Source organism: Oncorhynchus gorbuscha, linkage group LG08 (genome assembly GCF_021184085.1).
Source record: "Oncorhynchus gorbuscha isolate QuinsamMale2020 ecotype Even-year linkage group LG08, OgorEven_v1.0, whole genome shotgun sequence".
NCBI lineage: Eukaryota > Metazoa > Chordata > Actinopteri > Salmoniformes > Salmonidae > Oncorhynchus > Oncorhynchus gorbuscha.
The window spans coordinates 54,873,250-54,895,015 of NC_060180.1; the positions used below are offsets into that span (position 1 = coordinate 54,873,250).

General features: G+C 43.4%; 1 protein-coding gene across 1 annotated transcript in view; it reads left to right on the plus strand.

The window, feature by feature from the left end:
- Positions 1-3,897: 3,897 nt before the first annotated feature.
- Positions 3,898-21,766, plus strand: part of LOC124040941 (XK-related protein 4-like) — an 82,255-nt gene continuing 64,386 nt past the window's right edge. Inside the window, exon 1 of the mRNA XM_046358064.1 lies at positions 3,898-4,809. Within this exon, the coding sequence (XP_046214020.1) occupies positions 4,124-4,809 (686 nt within the window). The 5' untranslated portion in view covers positions 3,898-4,123. The remainder of the gene's footprint in view (positions 4,810-21,766) is intronic.

Consider the following 21,766-nt stretch of genomic DNA (forward strand, 5'->3'; position numbering starts at 1 on the left):
TCACATCTCTGTAGTCTCACACCTCTGTAGTCTCACATCTCTGTAGTCTCACATCTCTGTAGTCTCACATCTCTGTATTCTCACACCTCTGTAGTCTCACACCTCTGTAGTCTCACATCTCTGTAGTCTCACATCTCTGTATTCTCACACCTCTGTAGTCTCACATCTCTGTAGTCTCACATCTCTGTAGTCTCACATCTCTGTAGTCTCACACCTCTGTAGTCTCACACCTCTGTAGTCTCACATCTCTGTAGTCTCACATCTCTGTAGTCTCACACCTCTGTAGTCTCACACCTCTGTATTCTCACACCTCTGTATTCTCACCTGCCTCTCAATCAGTCATGGGTCATGGATTCATTTTCCTCTATGATTGGGTCCATATTTATATCTGGATGCTCTAAGAAACTTTCTGTACACACACACACATTTCAGTATTCACACATTTCTTTCACACCACAGCTTTTCCCACCAGTGTTGTGTTTCCACCAAATGAACTTGTGCGGATAAAAATCTGTGCATGATGACTTATGGCACACAAAATGTACTTTTTCGCTTAAAATTTCATGTACCAAATCAAAATCAAATGTTCAAAGTTTTTCCATCATATTTTCACAAAAACTGTGTTAAATAGCAAATGTGCCTGGTTATTAATCAGGTTTCCATCCAACCTTTTTGTGAGTAAAGTACATGTCAGATAAAATAAAAATCAGGATAGGCCTGATGGAAACAGAACATTTGTCTGTAAACTTTACAAATGTTGAAGTGGTTGAGGTGGATGAATTGTTTCCATTACCCATTTAGCCAAATTGCTCATTAGTAAATTGTACCCTATGCCTCCCACCAAGTGGCGATGTTAGCATGTAAATCTTGGTGTGGCAAAATAAAAAAATATGTGGGATGCATGCCAGCTAAGCCACAACATTAAACAATACATGAATTGCACTATAATGGCGACAAACGGTGCACGCCAACTGTAAGGGCCTACATAAAGGACAGTCCCAACAGCAGTCCCAACACCTTACCACTGCTACACCTGGCTATCAGCAGTGCCTTGTCTGGCAGAGAAACAGTTCATTCAGCCTCATTTACTGCCTTGTAAAAATACATTGCTGATATGGCTGACTTGCTTAAAAAAATGTGGTTTCTACTGACAATTGACATGTACAAACTATGGCATAAGGAGATGACAAGCGGGTAAGAAGCAATCCGTAATTTCGATTAAGACAATAATGAGTGAGCTAGGACGGATGTAGTCCATATAGTTATTTGTTCAGCACTTTTGAAATGTACAGTGACAGAATTCAGAACATGGGGCATTCTTACAGTGTTCTCCCTGTACACCAAGTCAGAGTCGTAGGATCAATAAAGGGGGCATATAAGCAGACAATGAAAGCTCTTACAATATTCAATGATTACATTTCTCTAAAACATGTTATAGGCTACATGTGCACCATCAACTCAGAACAGTAGGCAAAATGAAGAGTGGAAAATAGACCAAATTATTGGGTGAGGCACATGGGCTACTAACAGCTTACTACACAACATATACTTACTATTACTTTCTTAGCTACAGTATACATATCTCCCTGGCATATTACATAATTTATGCAGCAGCATACACAACATTTTTGGAATCACCTTGTGCTGTGCTCTCTTGAACGGGAAGGTGGTGTTGCGGTCCTTTTGAGGGCATATTTTATCATCAAAGTCTGGCATTCTCTGCATTTATGGTGCTTTCAAGACAACTGGGAACTCTGAAAAAAACATGTTTGAATCATGATGACATCAGTGATCTTCAGGTTGTAGCTCTAGAAAGAGGCCAGAGTTCCCAATTTACAATTCCGAGTTCGATGACCATTCAAAACATATTTTCCCAGTGTGAGCTGGTTTTTTCCAGAGTTCCCAGTTGTCTTGAACTCACTGAAAGATTTCCCAGTTCCGAGTTTCCAGTTGTTTTGAGCACGGCACAAATCATTCTTCATTGAGAGCATAGTCAATGTTGAATGTTTATAATTTTAAACTTGGAAAAGAGATCCTTAATCCCAGACGTGGGACCACATAGCCACTCCACTGAATAGCAGTCTAGTGATTGCTTGTAGTTAGCCACTGATTCCTTTCAAACCTCTCATTGCTGAATTTGCGATTTCCAACTTGTTGTGTAATGTTTATGTCCAATGGCCAATGAGCACTGATACGTTTTATCTATAATTTCTCTTCATATGACAAGGATTGAAAAGGATTTGCCAGTAGATTGTCGACTTGATTCATGATGATGACTGCTAGCTAAGATCTTGAAAGTATGATGTTAACATGTCCAATCAAAGCTATGTTAGATATAATGTGATTTGCCATTTTATCTGTGGCCAATGACATGGAGCCTTCTTGAATGGGCACTTCTAATGTAACTCTATGGCAGCATCCAAAGGGCAAGAATTTGAGCTCTCCCTGTAGATTTTGTGGTGACGTAGTGTCCCCATGAGTGACAGAACAGTGAGCCAATCATGGCAACTAGAGAACATTACAAAACCCCTACGCTCTGTATTTTCTGCTGGCTGCTCCACCACCAAAGAAAGCACTGAGCTAGGCTGAAACACCTACATTTTGGAGCTGCCTTACTCAAGAAAGCAAAAAAGAGACCATGTTTGTATAGGGCTTTATTAACTCTATTATTTTACATTGTTTGCATACTGATATGTGACACACATGAATGCCTAAATAAAATGCAGGCTCTGCCCCATCTGCCCTGAAGGACAGGTCCCCACTGCTCCCACCTATCTGTTTCATGTCTCAGGTAGCCTGCAAAAGCCAGAATGAATATAATACAAGACTTTGGTAATATTTGCCATATTCTAATAATTGTCATGTGCCAACATTTCGCCACAGTCAGTGCCATGCTGAAACTTGCACTACTGTAGATCTGAAACAATTGGATGGTGAAACTTGCCAGCCAACCAGAAAAGCAAGATGAAGCTATTCAGATATTCTTGAAAGTCAGGACAATCCTTGTCCTACAAATAAATATAATTTTTTATACTTATGCAAACAATTATTTTGCAAGCAATAGGCATTTTATAATGAAATGTGTAGTGGAGCTTCATAGTTACACACTGACATCACGTAGGCTACCTTAAAAATGATTCAGCAATCATCATTTATTCGAAAAACAACGTTTCCATCATCATTTAGTTAAAATAAAAAAGTTCGACACAAAAAAATCCACCGCTGTCAAATGGATACATTTTTTGTCGATCATTAGAAAGTTTCTCCTACATCTGTCGCAATTATTTTTAGTTTTTGCGACATTGCTTTTGTCGAATTAACCCGGGTCAACCTGTCTTATGATGGTCTCGGGTCCCTCTAGTGATAAACGAGGGGACTTGGTCACCCACTCTATATGAGCAGAACAGTATGAAGGTTTGACGCGGGAGCTGTCCATGGTGCTGAATTAACCGTTTTATGCACTTTAACCAGCATGGATAAATAGCCTACATCTATGAATAGTAAAATAATTGACTACTTAACCACAAATCAGCATGTGCTATTGGGTGCGTCACTGCTCCAGTTATTCATCGCTATTGTATTATCTCATTGTGACAGCACGGAAGCCCTATTCCCTCTAGATTAGGCTGTTGTATTTTGAGCATCGTTGGTCAAGTGTATAGTCGACCTGACATATTGGCTATATGCCTACAATTCGTTTTATTGTAGTCCTTTGTAATACATTTTTATCCCCACACATTTTCATAACAGGTCAGTAAAAAGGTAGAATATTTTATATATTTCTTTGCCTATTTGGATTAATCGGGCCTGTCAGAGTGATTTGTAATATGCTGTAGTCTTATTGTGGCTATTGGTGAGAATAGTGAGGTAAGGAGCGATTGTGAAAGAGTTGCAAAGCAATGATGTCATAGTTTTAAGTATGTGCCATGGGAGAGCATATGGTTCGTACCCGCTGCCGAGCGGCAGTGTTGCTTTGTTATGAACAGGCGGCGCTGTAGCTGGCGGAAGAGTAAGTCGCCCAGCCCAGTATATCTTCGCCTGGAAAATAGAAGCCGAGGGGGAGACGAGAAAACGGGAGGAGAAAATACAGTGTTGGCAGGAGGAGAAAGAGAAAGCTACGATAATGGCCGCTAAATCGGATGGGGTATTGAAAATGAAAAAGAGCGATGTAGCTTTCACGCCTTTGCAGAATTCGGACCACTCGGGCTCATTACAAGGACTCGTTCCAGGATCGCAGCCGGATTCGGGAATTGGGGATGGGGACTTCGTGAATGGGGAATCTCGGTGCTGTGGTTCTAAATCGACATGTCTTCGCCTTGGCAGAGAGCAGCAAACTAAATACACGATATGGGACTGTCTATGGATCCTCGCCGCAGTGGCGGTGTATTTCGCCGATGTAGGCACCGATATTTGGCTTTCTGTCGACTATTACCTCCGTCGCGAGTACTGGTGGTTCGGACTCACACTATTTTTTGTGGTGCTAGGGTCGTTCTCCGTCCAAGTCTTCAGTTTCCGATGGTTTGTCCACGATTTCAGCACCGAGGAGAGCTCAAATGCCGCCGGTGCGGCAAACTGCTCATCCCACATGGACGGGAAGCTGCTGACCGGTTCTGCTTCACATGGAGACGTGGGCGCTCAACCGTCCACACCTCAAAAACAGGCATCCACCGCTAGCAAGAGCAACACCATAAGCAACAGTAACAGCTGCACGGCAACCCGGACTAATAAGCAAAGGTCGGCGTCCTGTTCTGTCTTTATCTGGTCCGCGCAATCCGTCATCCACATCTTGCAGCTTGGACAGATTTGGAGGTAAGCGTTTTATATTCTATTTTGAATGAATGGAGTAGCTGCAGTTATTAGCCAATTAGCCTAGTAAGCCTACCTATGTTCTGCACGTAGGCCTACACATTTGGTACACTTGGCTCCCATCATGCCCAAGAGGGTCTATCATTCGTTATTAGGCACCACCTGCCATTGAACGTATAGCATTTCAGATTTTACGCGAACTGTAAAGCCCTTTGAGTGCCCTGAGTAGACTCCTGGTGCGGTGATTGGTGTTGTCTTGAATAAACAATACCTGGGAGAGAAAATAGTCTGTCGTAAAACAAAATGGGATCATAGATCATGATGTGATATCTTTGTGAATGTGCTTGATCAAATGGCGAACTCAAAGTTGTGTTTAATTAATTGAATTCCTCACACCACAGGCCTAGATGTATGCAGTCCAGCTTAGTATACAAATGTGTTACTCATTACAGCTAGGCCTATTATACTGGGCCTATTATTTACAAACAAGAAACAGTGTGTGTAAGGAAACCAACAGTAACAAATCACATTGATCTCCCAAAATTAATAATATATTAAATATATATTTTAGACATTTGGGTTCTGAACATTGAGGTTGAGGGTACGCCGTGTGCTATATAATGTGTATGTGTCAAGTAGACCTCAACACATGAGGATTAGACATCAATACTGTTCCCCAACTGGTGGTATAATTTGGTTTTCTGAGCAAAACATATATGTATTATATATATATACACTATCGTTCAACAGTTTGGGTTCACTTAGAAATCTCCTTTATTTTTGAAAGAAAAGCCTTTTTTTGTCAATTTAAAATAACATAAAATTGATCAGAAATACAATGTAGACATTGTTAATGATGTAAGTAACTATTGTAGCTGGAAACAGCTGACTTTTTATGGAATATCTACAAGGCATAGAGAGGCCCATTATCAGCCTTCTAGGCAGAGTTGCAAAGACAAAGCCATATCTCAGACTGGCCCCCAAAAAATACAAGATTAAGAGGGGCTAAGGAACACAGACACTGGACAGAGGAACTCCGCCTAGAAGGCCAGCATCCCGGAGTCTGCTCTTCACTGTTGATGTTGAGACTGGTGTTTTGTGGGTACTATTTAATGAAGCTGCCAGTTGAGGACTTGTGAGGGCCTCTGTTTCCCAAACTAGACACTCTAATGTACTTCTCCTTTTTCTCAATTGTGCACCAGGGCCTCCCACTCTTTCTATTCTGGTTAGAGACAGTTTGCGCTGTTCTGTGAAGGGAGTAGTACACAACGTTGTATGAGATCTTCAGTTTTTTTGGCAATTTCTCACATGGAATAGCCTTCATTTCTCAGAACAATGTTCTCAGAGCTTTTTGTTAAAAATCGCGCAACATTTCAGCGCCCTGCTACTCATGCCAGGACTAGTTCTTTTAGTTTTATATGCATATGATTAGTATGTGTGGATAGAAAACACTCAGACGTTTCTAAAAACTGGTTAAATCACGGCTGTGACTATAACAGAACGTGCGTTTCATCGAAAAGTGCAGGAAAATCTGATCATTGAAAAATATATCCATGCGCCACTTCAACCAATTGTTAAAAGTGACCCACATTAAATGGGGCCGAGGTTGCAATACCTACAGCTTCGAACACGATGTCAACAGTCTTGTCATTTGCCTAGGCTTTGTTTCTTGGTCAAACGAAGAAGAGACAGCCCATTTCTTCAGGTCTCCGACCGGATATTTTGGTTGAGATTTACCCGGACATTATTTCCAGACGTACAGCTATAGAATATACATCGCCTCGTGATCAATTTGATCGTTTATTAATGTTTACTAATACCTAAAGTTGCATTACAAAAGTATTTTGAAGTGTTTTGTGAAAGTTTATCGTCCACTTTTTTAATTTTAAAAAAGGACGTTACGTTATAAAACGCTATTTTTTTTGTTGATCACACAGTCTTCATAGATCGATATCTAGGCTATATATGGACTGATTTAATCGGAAGAAATTCCGCTGATTTGATCCCCACAGCGGGAGCACTTCCCTAACAAGTTTTAATTAGCACAACAACGGAAAAAAGTTTTCAGCTTTACTAATATAATTGCAACACGGTTTTCTAATGATCAATTAGTCTTTTAAAAGGATAAACTTGGATTAGCTAACACAACGTGATATTGGAACACAGGAGTGATGGTTGCTGATAATGGGCCTCTGTACACCTATGTAGATATTTAATTTAAAAACCTGCCGTTTTCAGCTACAATAGTCATTTACAACATTAACCATGTCTACACTGTATTTCTGATCAGTTTGATGTTATTTTAATGGACAAAAAATGTGCTTTTCTTTCAAAAACAAGGACATTTCTTTTAGTTTTAGTCAAATATTATATCTGTTTGGTCTTCTTGCAGTCAATTTGCAGTCTGCAAATTATTTGTAATTTTGTTCCGGCTCCTGATCATCCGCTCAATAAAGAAATTGGCCCGCGGCTAGATCTAGTTGATGATCCCTGCTGTAGAGACATTAAACCAGCACCTAGAGACCTCGTCAAGGGGTTCGAAGCTCTTGGCGTAATGGTTAAGGTTTTGACTTGACAGTCGCTGTCCCTGGGTTTGAGTCCCAGTTGGGGCTACCCACTGAATTCACTAAATTTGGTGTCAGAAGTGGGATGGCTCAAGGGCAGCCATTGGAGAGGCGTCTACACGTGAGAGGGACATGATATAGAGAAGCATTGGGACAGACACGCTCTCCCGAAGGAATGGATCATGTAGCGATCTTAACCCAACACCTAGCAGCCCTGTCAAGAGTTTTGGATCTCTTGGCATAACAGTTGGGTTTTGGCTTGACAGTCACAGGACCCAGGTTCGAGTCCCGGTTGGGGCTCCCCCTGAATTTGCTACTCTTTGCAAAGAGCACATAATGTCAGAATAAATGTATTGTCATGAAAATGTACCCACATTAAATTCAAGTTCAATACCGAAATAGAAACTTTTATACTGATGTAGTGGTGATATTGAATAAAACTACATTGTAAATCTATTATTCATGAGATTGAGCTTTAACTTTGAAATGCCCTTCACGCTATTAGTGGATATTGCTTCCAATGTCAATGCAATTTCTCCCTGGTGGCATTCTATTTTGTGCATCCATTGTGTTCCAGTCACACACAGCTTACAGTAGGCCACATGTTATCTGCTATCTGGGCCAATTTAATTGTGTGTGTGCGTGTGTGTGGTGTGTTTGTGCTTGCAATGCCAGGGTTTTGTGTACTTGCAATGCCAGAGTCAGTTACTTGTTACTCCAAGGGCCAGCCGTGCTGCCCTGTTCTGAGCCAATTGCAATTTTCCTAAGTCCCTCTTTGTGGCACCTGACCACATGACTGAACAGTAGTCCAGGTGTGACATAACTAGGGCCTGGAGGACCTGCCTTGTTGATAGTGCTGTTAAGAAGATAGAGCAACACTTTATTATGGAAAAATTTCTCCCCATCTTAGCTATTGGTGAATCAACATGTTTTGACCTTGATAGTTTAAAATCCAGGGTTACTCCAATCAGTTTATTCACCTGAACTTGCTCAATTTCCACATTAAATATTTTAAGATTTAGTTGAGGTTTAATTAAATGATTTGTCCCAAATACAATATTTTTTAAAATTTAATTTAGGACTAACTTATTCCTTGCAACCCATTCTGAAACAAACTACACATCTTTAAGTGTTGCAGTCATTTCAGTCGCTGTACTAGCTGACATGTATAGTGTTAAGTCATCTGCATACATAGACACACTGGCTTTACTCACTGGCTCATCGGCCTAGACAGCTGCCCTGGGGAATTCCTGATTCTACCTGGATTATGTTGGAGAGGCTTCCATTAAAGAACACCATCTGTGTTCTGTTAGACAGGTAACTCTTTATTCACAATATAGCAGGTGGTGTAAAGCCATTACACATACGTTTTCCAGCAGCAGACTATGATCAATAATGTCAAAATCTGCACAGAAGTCTAACAAAACAGCCCCCACAATCTATTTATCATCAATTTATCTCAGCTAATCATCAGTCATTTGTGTAAGTGCTGTGCTTGTTGAATGACCTTCCCTATAAGTGTGCTGAAAGTCTTATCAATTTGTTTACTGTAAAATAGCATTGTATCTGGTCAAACACAATTTTTCCCCAAAACTTTCCTAAGGGTTGGTAACAGGCTAATTGGTTGGTTATTTGAGCCAGTAAAGGAGGCTTTACTATTCTTAGGTAGCGGAATTACTTTTGTTTCCCTACAGGCCTGAGGTCACACACTTCTAGTAAGCTTAAATTGAAGCTATTGCAAATAGGAGTTGTAATATCATCTGCTATTATCCTCAGTAATTTTTCAACTAAGTTGTCAGACCCCGGTAGCTTGTCATTGTTGATAGACAACAATCATTTTTTCACCTCTGCCACACTCACTTTATGGAATTCAAAATTACAATGCTTGTCTTTCATTATTTTTTGTCAGATATACTTGGATGTGTAGTGTCAGTATTTGTTGCTGGTATGTCAAGCCTAAGTTTGCTAATCTTGCCAATGAAAAAATCCTTCAAGTAGTTGGCAATATCAGTCGGTTTTGTGATAAATGAGCCATCTGATTCAATGAATGATGGGGCTGAGTTTGCCTTTTTTCCCAAAATGTCATTTAGGGCGCTGCAAAGCTTTTTACTATCATTCTTTATGTCATTTATCTTAGTTTTGCATAGTCACATGATTTCTCAATTTGCAGTATGTTTGCCAATCAGTTGTACAGCCAGACTTATTTGCCATTCCTTTTGCCTCATCCCTCTCAACTATACTCTTTTTCAATTCCTCATCAATCCACAGGGATTGAACAGTTTTTACAGTAATTTTCTTAATGGACACATGTTATTAGTAACTGGGATGAGTAATTAAAAAAATGTGTCTAGTGCAGTGTCTGTTTGCTCCTCATTACACACTACGGACCAACAAATATTCTTTACATCAGCAACCTAGGAATCACTACAAAATGTATTGTATGACCTCTTCTACACTATATTAGGTCTAGCCTTTGGAACTTTGGTTTTCCTAAATATGGCTACTATATTGTGATCACTACATCTGATGGATCGGAATACTGCTTTCAAGCTAATTTTTGCAGCATTAGTAAAAATGTGATCAATACTTCCCTATGCTGTTTGTAAGTTCCCTGGTAGGTTGACTGATAACCTGAACCAGGTTGCAGGCACTGGTTACAGTTTGAAACTTTTTCTTTAGTGGGCATCTTGATGAAAGCTGGTCAATATTTAAATCACCCAGAAAATATACCACTCTGTTGATATCACATACATTATCAAGCATTTCATACTGACTGTTAGCACTTGGTGGTCTATAGCAGCTTCCAGCAAAAACGGGCTTTAGGTGAGGCAGATGAACCTGTAGCCATATTACTTCAACACTATTTAACATGAGATCCTTACATGAATGTGGTTCTGAATATAAACAGCAACAATGCCACCATTGGCATTTCTGTCTTTTCTGTTAACTTTGTATTTCTACCACTGTATCATCAAAGGTATTATCTTAGTGAGTTTCAGAGATAGTCAGAATATGAATGTCATCTGTTACTAGCAAGTTACTTATTTAATGAATCTTGTTTCTTAACCTACATATGTTAACATGGGCTATTTTGAGCACTTTTTTCTGGGATGCTTGGTTGTTTTCATTGCTTTACTGGGAAGCTTAGCAGCAGTAGATATTCTCATGTTATTTATGTTAGTGCAGGGTGAGCTGCACACAGTGGACTCCCTACTAGGGCACACCGCCTCAGTGCTAACAGCAAATATCTGGTTCATAGGCACATGATTGCTGTATACAAATAGCTGTAGGATCAGCAGTGGCATTCAGGGCAGTTAGAGGGACACCAATTAGGTTACTTACATTGTCTACCAACGCCCCTGGTATAATGTACATTTACTAAGGCATTATGACATCTTAGCGACACAATGGTAGGGATTAACTGAGCTGGGCTTACAAATTCAGAATGCTCACGAGCAGGCGGCTATTACAGCCGATTGGCTTGTGGCGGCCGAGTTGAGGGGGCAAGCAGTGTTACACACATCCATGCCACTATCCTGTATTCAGTCTCTAGGCTTCATAAGATACCAGAAAAAGAGCTGTCTGACTCCATCTCAGTGCATTCCATTTCTGGACCTTGAGCTAGACTCACTCGCGTATCACACGTTTCTATCCCCACGGGGTATGTCCGGGTTCCGGCTCTGCTTCCAAGTTCCGGCTGGGTCACAGAGTGTGTTTTTAACAATGCCTATGCCAACTGGGGAGGATGGCTTCTATGATGGAATCTGTTATGGTGGTGCTATTGTTGATACGACCCAGCCGCACCCCTGGGTGCATCTCGCAGCCTAAGCCGGTCACTTCAGGTGTCCCTGTCAGGCCCACGGGCCATGGCCCATTGGTGGGACCCTCTGCTATTTTAAGGGGGCTCCCAGGGGCTGAGTTGTATCCACAAGGTGATCACGACAGACACATCCCGTCGAGGGTGGGGCGCACTGTACGATGGCAACTCAATTGGGGGGTATGGACACTGGTGCAGAGTGCAATGCATATTAATTACCTAGAGCTCTTAAAATTGTCAGAAACTCCAGTCACCCAAGTCATAGACTGTCTTCTCTGCTACTGCACGGCAAGTGGTACCGGTGCTGTTTATTATCGCTGTTTATTATCTATGCATAGTCACTTCACCCCTACCTTCATAAACAAATTTCCTCAACTAACCTGTACCCCCGCACATTGAGTTGGTACTTGTACCCCCTGTATATAACCTCATTATTGTTGTTTTATTGTGTTACTTTGTATTATTTTTTACTTTAGTTTATTTAGTAAATATTTTCTTAACTTTTCTTGAACGTCATTGTTGATTAAGGGCTTGTAACGAAGCATTGTATGTAAGGTCTACACTTGTTGTATTTTGCGCATGTGACAAATAAAGTTTGATTTGATTTGTATCTGGCACTTGGCACTTCACCATGCTTTTGTTGGGCCGACTTGTGCTGGTAAGAACCGAGAGTATGTCAGTAGTTGCGTGAATCAACATAACTTTGGCTCGTGAGCAGTGAGCATTATACCAGCAACAGTGTGTGAAAACCTTACAGAAAACGTTTGACCTCTGTCATTGCCAACAAAGGGTATACAGTGGGGCAAAAAAGTATTTAGTCAGCCACCAATTGTGCAAGTTCTCCCACTTAAAAAGATGAGAGAGGCCTGTAATTTTCATCATAGGTACACTTCAACTACAACAGACAAAATGAGGGGAAAAAATCCAGAAAATCACATTGTATGATTTTTAATGAATTTATTTGCAAATTATGGTGGAAAATAAGTATTTGGTCAATAACAAAAGTTTATCTCAATACTTTGTTATATACCCTTTGTTGGCAATGACAGAGGTCAAATGTTTTCTGTAAGTCTTCACAAGGTTTTCACACACTGTTGCTGGTATTTTGGCCCATTCCTCCATGCAGATATCCTCTAGAGCAGTGATGTTTTGGGGCTGTTGCTGGGCAACATGGACTTTCAACTCCCTCCAAAGATTTTCTATGGGGTTGAGATCTGGAGACTGGCTACGCCACTCCAGGATCTTGAAATGCTTCTTACGAAGCTACTCCTTCGTTGCCCGGGCGGTGTGTTTGGGCTCATTGTCATGCTAAAAGACCCAGCCACGTTTTATCTTCAATGCCCTTGCTGATGGAAGGAGGTTTTCACTCAAAATCTCACGATACATGGCCCCATTCATTCTTTCCTTTACATGGATCAGTCGTCCTGGTCCCTTTGCAGAAAAACAGCCCCAAAGCATGATGTTTCCACCCCCATGCTTCACAGTAGGTATGGTGTTCTTTGGATGCAACTCAGCATTCTTTGTCCTCTAAACACGACGAGTTGAGTTTTTACCCAAAAGTTATATTTTGGTTTCATCTGACCATATGACATTCTCCCAATCTTCTTCTGGATCATCGAAATGCTCTCTAGCAAACTTCAGACGGGCCTGGACATGCACTGGCTTTAGCAGGGGGACACGTTTGAGTCCCTGGCGGCGTAGTGTGTTACTGATGGTAGGCTTTGTTACTTTGGTCCCAGCTCTCTGCAGGTCATTCACTAGGTCTCCCCGTGATGTTCTGGGATTTTTGCTCACCGTTCTTGTGATCATTTTGACCCCACGGGGTGAGATCTTGCGTGGAGCCCCAGATCGAGGGAGATTATCAGTGGTCTTGTATGTCTTCCATTTCCTAATAATTGCTCCCACAGTTGATTTCTTCAAACCAAGCTGCTTACCTATTGCAAATTCAGTCTTTCCAGCCTGGTGCAGATCTACAATTTTGTTTCTGGTGTCCTTTGACAGCTCTTTGGTCTTGGCCATAGTGGAGTTTGGAGTGTGACTGTTTGAGGTTGTGGACAGGTGTCTTTTATACTGATAACAAGTTCAAACAGGTGCCATTAATTCAGGTAACAAGTTTTCTACAATGTAGAAAATAGTTTAAAAAATAAAGAAACCCTTGGATGAGTAGGTGTGTCCAAACTTTTGACTGGTACCGTATGTATGCAATCTCGTTTACACTTATTTCACTCATGTAATATAATATTGCTTTTCTGTAAGGGTTGTCGTTTTCAATTGCACCTGTGTTGTTTATAATATGGCTGTCAAAACCTCTCCATACAGTATACCAGATGTGTATACATCACATCTTTGGATTGACACATATCTCATTATAGGGTTTGCAAATGAGCAGCCTGGAATCGACCCCACAGTGTTGACCTTGCATTCTAGACCAGGTGTTGCATACATCTCAATGAAGAAGAAAGTATTTGCACAACCACAACCATGAATGCACAGCAGCTGGGCTCATAATTGTAATTCATACTCTTAACGAACACTGACTAAGAGTGTGCACTTAGTGAATTACCTCAGACACACCATCAATTATGGTTCTTCATGAATGCCATAGTGTATTAGTTAAATGAATGGTACTCGCATATAACAAATACACTCACCTGACAGTTTATTAGGTACACCACCCCATTCCCCAATCTCTACTCGGTAAAGCCCCGCCTTATCTCAGCTCACTGGTCACCATAGCAGCACCCACCCGTAGCACGCGCTCCAGCAGGTATATTTCACTGGTCACCCCCAAAGCCAATTCCTCCTTTGGTCGTCTTTCCTTCCAGTTCTCTGCTGCCCATAACTAGAACGAATTGCAAAAATCTCTGAAGCTGGAGACTCACATCTCCCTCACTAGCTTTAAGCACCAGCTGTCAGAGCAGTTTACAGATCACTGCACCTGTACATAGCCCATCTGTAAACAGCCCATCTATCTACCTACCTCATCCCCATACTGGTATTTATTTATTTATTTATTTATTTATTTTGCTCCTTTGCACCCCAGTATCTCTACCTGCACATTCATCTTCTGCCAATCTACCATTCTATATTGTAATTACTTCGCCACCATGGCCTATTTATTTCCTTAACTTACCTCATTTGCACTCACTGTATATATACTTTTTGTTTTCATTTGTTCTACTGTATTATTGACAGTATGTTTTGTTTATTCCATGTGTAACTCTGTGTTGTTGTATTTGTTGGATTGCTACGCTTTATCTTGGCCAGGTCGCAGTTGCAAATGAGAACTTGTTCTCAACTAGCCTACCTGGTTAAATAAAGGTGAAATAAATAATGAATTATTAAATACATTCACGAAAATGGATTGCGCCAACAGACAGTGAGTCACGTGGCCGTGGCTTGCTGTATAAATCAGGAATCAAAGCATTCAGTTACTGTTTGATTGACTGTTTAGAATGGGAAGAACCGAGAATGTTTAGAATCTGTGACCTATGCTACTTTGAGCGTGTTACGATGATGAGTGCCAGGCTCGCCAGATTCAGTATCTCAGAAACGGCCACCCTCCTGGGCTTTTCACGCACGACTGTCATGTTTTGTCATTTATTATCTTGTCTTGTCCCTGTGCTTCCCATTCTATTCGTTTCCCTCTGCTGGTCTTATTAGGTTCTTTCCCTCTTTCTATCCCTCTCTCTCCCCCTCCCTCTCTCACTCTCTCGCTCTCTCTTCTCTCTATCGTTCCGTTCCTGCTCCCAGCTGTTCCTATTCCCCTAATCAATCATTTAGTCTTCCCACACCTGTTCCCGATCCTTTCCCCTGATTAGAGTCCCTATTTCTTCCTTTGTGTTCCGTTCCTGTCCTGTCGGTTCCTTGTCTAGAATTCACCGTGCTGTGTTTGTGTATCGCCCTGTCGTGTCGTGTTTTCCTCAGATGCTGCGTGGTGAGCAGGTGTCTGAGTCTGTCTGGTTCAAGTGCCTTCCCGAGGCAACCTGCTGTTCACCTGCTGTTCAAGATCGAGTCTCCAGTTTGTCCTCGTCATTTCGAGTGAAAGTTGTGTTTTTTGTTTGTATTTACTTTACTGGATTAAAGACTCTGTTTTCGCCAAGTCGCTTTTGGGTCCTCTTTCACCTGCATGACAGAAGGAACCGACCAAGGAATGGACCCAGCGACTTCAGACGCTCGTTACACTGCCGTCGAGATCCAAGGAGCCATGCTCGGCAGACACGAGCAGGAATTGTCTGCTGCTCGCCATGCCGTGGAGAACCTGGCCGCTCAGGTTTCCGACCTCTCTGGACAGTTCCAGAGTCTACGTCTCGTGCCACCTGTTACTTCCTGGCCTGCCGAGCCTCCAGAACCTAGGGTTAATAACCCACCTTGCTACTCCGGGCAGCCCACTGAGTGCCGCTCCTTTCTCACGCAGTGTGAGATTGTGTTCTCTCTCCAACCCAACACATACTCTAGAGAGAGAGCTCGGGTTGCTTACGTCATTTCACTCCTTACTGGCCGGGCTCGAGAATGGGGCACAGCTATCTGGGAGGCAAGGGCTGATTGCTCTAACAAGTTCCAGAACTTTAAAGAGGAGATGATTCGGGTTTTTGACCGTTCAGTTTTTGGTAGGGAGGCTTCTAGGGCCCTGGCTTCCTTATGCCAAGGTGAACGGTCCATAACGGATTATTCTATTGAGTTTCGCACTCTTGCTGCCTCTAGTGAGTGGAACGAGCCGGCGCTGCTCGCTCGTTTTCTGGAGGGACTCCACGCAGTGGTTAAGGATGAGATTCTCTCCCGGGAGGTTCCTTCAGATGTGGACTCTTTGATTGCTCTCGCCATCCGCATAGAACGACGGGTAGATCTTCGTCACCGGGCTCGTGGAAGAGAGCTCGCATCAACGGTGTTTCCCTGCTCCGCATCGCAACCATCTCCCTCCTCTGGCTCAGAGACTGAGCCCATGCAGCTGGGAGGGATTCGCATCTCGACTAAGGAGAGGGAACGGAGGATCACCAACCGCCTGTGCCTCTATTGCGGAGTTGCTGGACATTTTGTTAATTCATGTCCAGTAAAAGCCAGAGCTCATCTGTAAGCGGAGGGCTACAGGTGAGCGCAACTACTCAAGTCTCTCCATCAAGATCCTGTACTACTTTGTCGGTCCATCTACGCTGGACCGGTTCGGGTGCTACATGTAGTGCCTTGATAGACTCTGGGGCTGAGGGTTGTTTCATGGACGAAGCATGGGTTCGGAAACATGACATTCCTTTCAGAGAGTTAGAGAAGCCTACGCCCATGTTCGCCTTAGATGGTAGTCATCTTCCCAGTATCAGATTTGAGACACTACCTTTAACCCTCACAGTATCTGGTAACCACAGTGAGACTATTTCTTTTTTGATTTTTCGTTCACCGTTTACACCTGTTGTTTTGGGTCATCCCTGGCTAGTATGTCATAATCCTTCTATTAATTGGTCTAGTAATTCTATCCTATCCTGGAACGTTTCTTGTCATGTGAAGTGTTTAATGTCTGCCATCCCTCCCGTTTCTTCTGTCCCTACTTCTCAGGAGGAACCTGGCGATTTGACAGGAGTGCCGGAGGAATATCATGATCTGCGCACGGTCTTCAGTCGGTCCCGAGCCAACTCCCTTCCTCCTCACCGGTCGTATGATTGTAGTATTGATCTCCTTCCGGGGACCACTCCTCCTCGGGGTAGACTATACTCTCTGTCGGCTCCCGAACGTAAGGCTCTCGAGGATTATTTGTCTGTGTCTCTTGACGCCGGTACCATAGTGCCTTCTTCCTCTCCGGCCGGGGCGGGGTTCTTTTTTGTTAAGAAGAAGGACGGTACTCTGCGCCCCTGCGTGGATTATCGAGGGCTGAATGACATAACGGTTAAGAATCGTTATCCGCTTCCCCTTATGTCATCAGCCTTCGAGATTCTGCAGGGAGCCAGGTGCTTTACTAAGTTGGACCTTCGTAACGCTTACCATCTCGTGCGCATCAGAGAGGGGGACGAGTGGAAAACGGCGTTTAACACTCCGTTAGGGCATTTTGAGTACCGGGTTCTGCCGTTTGGTCTCGCCAATGCGCCAGCTGTTTTTCAGGCATTAGTTAATGATGTTCTGAGAGACATGCTGAACATCTAATGTTGTTATGGTCTAATGTTGTTATGGTCTAATGGTCTAATGTTGTTATGGTCTAATGTTGTTATGGTCTAATGCTGTTATGGTCTAATGGTCTAATGTTGTTATGGTCTAATGTTGTTATGGTCTAATGGTCTAATGTTGTTATGGTCTAATGGTCTAATGTTGTTATGGTCTAATGGTCTAATGTTGTTATCGTAGAATGTATGCACACATGACTGTAAGTCGCTTTGGATAAAAGCGTCTGCTAAATGGCATATATTATCTTTGTTTTTGTCTATCTTGACGATATCCTGATTTTTTCTCCGTCACTCGAGATTCATGTTCAGCACGTTCGACGTGTTCTACAGCGCCTTTTAGAGAATTGTCTCTACGTAAAGTCTGAGAAGTGCTCTTTTCATGTCTCCTCCGTTACTTTTCTCGGTTCCGTTATTTCCGCTGAAGGCATTCAGATGGATTCCGCTAAGGTCCAAGCTGTCAGTGATTGGCCCGTTCCAAGGTCACGTGTCGAGTTGCAGCGCTTTTTAGGTTTCGCTAATTTCTATCGGCGTTTCATTCGTAATTTCGGTCAAGTTGCTGCCCCTCTCACAGCTCTTACTTCTGTCAAGACGTGTTTTAAGTGGTCCGGCTCCGCCCAGGAGCTTTTGATCTTCTAAAAGAACGTTTTACGTCCGCTCCTATCCTCGTTACTCCTGACGTCACTAGACAATTCATTGTCGAGGTTGACGCTTCAGAGGTAGGCGTGGGAGCCATTCTATCCCAGCGCTTCCAGTCTGACGATAAGGTTCATCCTTGCGCTTATTTTTCTCATCGCCTGTCGCCATCTGAGCGCAACTATGATGTGGGTAACCGTGAACTGCTCGCCATCCGCTTAGCCCTAGGCGAATGGCGACAGTGGTTGGAGGGGGCGACCGTTCCTTTGTCGTTTGGACAGACCATAAGAACCTTGAGTACATCCGTTCTGCCAAACGACTTAATGCCCGTCAAGCTCGTTGGGCGTTGTTTTTCGCTCGTTTCGAGTTTGTGATTTCTTACCGTCCGGGTAGCAAGAACACCAAGCCTGATGCCTTATCCCGTCTGTTTAGTTCTTCTGTGGCTTCTACTGATCCCGAGGGGATTCTTCCTTATGGGCGTGTTGTCGGGTTAACAGTCTGGGGAATTGAAAGACAGGTTAAGCAAGCACTCACGCACACTGCGTCGCCGCGCGCTTGTCCTAGTAACCTCCTTTTCGTTCCTGTTTCCACTCGTCTGGCTGTTCTTCAGTGGGCTCACTCTGCCAAGTTAGCTGGTCATCCCGGTGTTCGAGGCACTCTTGCGTCTATTCGCCAGCGCTTTTGGTGGCCGACTCAGGAGCGTGACACGCGCCGTTTCGTGGCTGCTTGTTCGGACTGCGCGCAGACTAAGTCGGGTAACTCTCCTCCTGCCGGTCGTCTCAGACCGCTCCCATTCCTTCTCGACCATGGTCTCACATCGCCCTAGACTTCATTACCGGTCTGCCTTTGTCTGCGGGGAAGACTGTGATTCTTACGGTTGTCGATAGGTTCTCTAAGGCGGCACATTTCATTCCCTCGCTAAACTTCCTTCCGCTAAGGAGACGGCACAAATCATTATCGAGAATGTATTCAGAATTCATGGCCTCCCGTTAGACGCCGTTTCAGACAGAGGCCCGCAATTCACGTCACAGTTTTGGAGGGAGTTCTGTCGTTTGATTGGTGCGTCCGTCAGTCTCTCTTCCGGGTTTCATCCCCAGTCTAACGGTCAAGCAGAGAGGGCCAATCAGACGATTGGTCGCATACTACGCAGCCTTTCTTTCAGAAACCCTGCGTCTTGGGCAGAACAGCTCCCCTGGGCAGAATACGCTCACAATTCGCTTCCTTCGTCTGCTACCGGGTTATCTCCGTTTCAGAGTAGTCTGGGTTACCAGCCTCCTCTGTTCTCATCCCAGCTTGCCGAGTCCAGCGTTCCCTCCGCTCAAGCGTTTGTCCAACGTTGTGAGCGCACCTGGAGGAGGGTGATGTCTGCACTTTGCCGTTACAGGGCACAGACTGTGAGAGCCGCCAATAAACGCAGGATTAAGAGTCCAAGGTATTGTTGCGGTCAGAGAGTGTGGCTTTCCACTCGCAACCTTCCTCTTACGACAGCTTCTCGTAAGTTGACTCCGCGGTTCATTGGTCCGTTCCGTGTCTCCCAGGTCGTCAATCCTGTCGCTGTGCGACTGCTTCTTCCGCGACATCTTCGTCGCGTCCATCCTGTCTTCCATGTCTCCTGTGTTAAGCCCTTTCTTCGCACCCCCGTTCGTCTTCCCTCCCCCCTCCCGTCCTTGTCGAGAGCGCACCTATTTACAAGGTACATAAGATCATGGACATGCGTTCTCGGGGACGGGGTCACCAATACTTAGTGGATTGGGAGGGTTACGGTCCTGAGGAGAGGAGTTGGGTTCCGTCTCGGGACGTGCTGGACCGTTCACTCATTGATGATTTCCTCCGTTGCCGCCAGGATTCCTCCTCGAGTGCGCCAGGAGGCGCTCGGTGAGTGGGGGGTACTGTCATGTTTTGTCATTTATTATCTTGTCTTGTCCCTGTGCTTCCCATTCTATTCGTTTCCCTCTGCTGGTCTTATTAGGTTCTTTCCCTCTTTCTATCCCTCTCTCTCCCCTCCCTCTCTCACTCTCTCGCTCTCTCTTCTCTCTATCGTTCCGTTCCTGCTCCCAGCTGTTCCTATTCCCTAATCAATCATTTAGTCTTCCCACACCTGTTCCCGATCCTTTCCCCTGATTAGAGTCCCTATTTCTTCCTTTGTGTTCCGTTCCTGTCCTGTCGGTTCCTTGTCTAGAATTCACCGTGCTGTGTTTGTGTATCGCCCTGTCGTGTCGTGTTTTCCTCAGATGCTGCGTGGTGAGCAGGTGTCTGAGTCTGTCTGGTTCAAGTGCCTTCCCGAGGCAACCTGCTGTTCACCTGCTGTTCAAGATCGAGTCTCCAGTTTGTCCTCGTCATTTCGAGTGAAAGTTGTGTTTTTTGTTTGTATTTACTTTACTGGATTAAAGACTCTGTTTTCGCCAAGTCGCTTTTGGGTCCTCTTTCACCTGCATGACAACGACAGTGTCTTGTTGATGAGAAAGACTTGAAGGAGAATGGCAAGAATCGTGCGAGCTAACAGGCAGGCCATAACTAGACAAATAACTGTGCAGTACAACAGTGTTGTGCAAAACGGCATCTCGGAACGAACAACTGGTCGATCCTTGTCACGGATCGGCTGTTGCAACAGACGACCAATCTGGGTGCCACTGCTCTCAGCTAAAAACAAGAAGAAGATGCTAGTTTGAGGTCCAATTTGAGTGTTTGTTGCAGCTGCAGCGACCCAGGGATGTGTGTGCTTTGGGGACCTTTAACAGAATGTGACTGGCGGTACGGGTGTTGTATGTGGAGGATGAGGGCTGCAGTAGGTATCTCAGATGGGGGGGAGTGAGGCCTAAAAGGGTTTTTATAAATAAGCATCAAGCTGTGGGTCTTGCGACGGGTATACAGAGATTACCTGTTTTTTAGAGGAGTATAGAGTGCAGTGATGTGTCCTATAAGGAGCATTGGTGGCAAATCTGATGGCCAAATAGTAAAGACCATCTAGCCGCTCGAGAGCACCCTTAGCGAACAGCTGGTCGATCTATAAATTACATATCCATAATCTAGCATGGTCATCTGAATCAGGGTTAGTTTGGAAGCTGTGGTGAAAGAGGAGCGATTACAATAGAGGAAACCAAGTCTAGATTTTACCTTAGCCTGAAGCTTTGATATGTCTATTATTACTAGATAGCTACAGTATTTGCCATGGTAACCAAACAAAACAACTTGTTAGTATAGCTAACCAAACCATCAGTTCTAGCTTGGTATTATGAAAATCGAATTCAACAATACCAATAATATTGTCAATTCGATTTTTGCTTTCAAAAGCCCCTCAAACATAGAACATATAAGTATGAACTATAGCCATTGAATTCTACCATGCAAATATTCTGTGCGTTATTTAAGTAATAAGGCTCAAGGAGGTGTTGTATATGGCCAATATACCACGGTTAAGAGCTGTTCTTGTGCACGACGCAACACTGAGTTCCTGGACACAGCCCTTAGCCATGGTATATTGGTCATTATACCACAAACCCTCGGTGCCTTATTGCTATTATAAACTGGTCACCAATGTAATTCGAGAAGTAAAAATAAATGTTTTGTCATACCTGTGGTATATGATCTGATGTACCATGGCTGTCAGCCAATCAGCAATCAGGGCTCGACCCACCCAGTTTATAAACGGAAATAATGCACATTCTATTCTAGAATGCCTGTCAAACCAATCAGAAATGAGAATTCAACAATGCCATGGTATAATAGTGTTAATTAGTTGTATAGTTTAACTAGCCCATGACCAGGCTTCTGCTATACATATGCTGTGACTTAAAAAATTATTT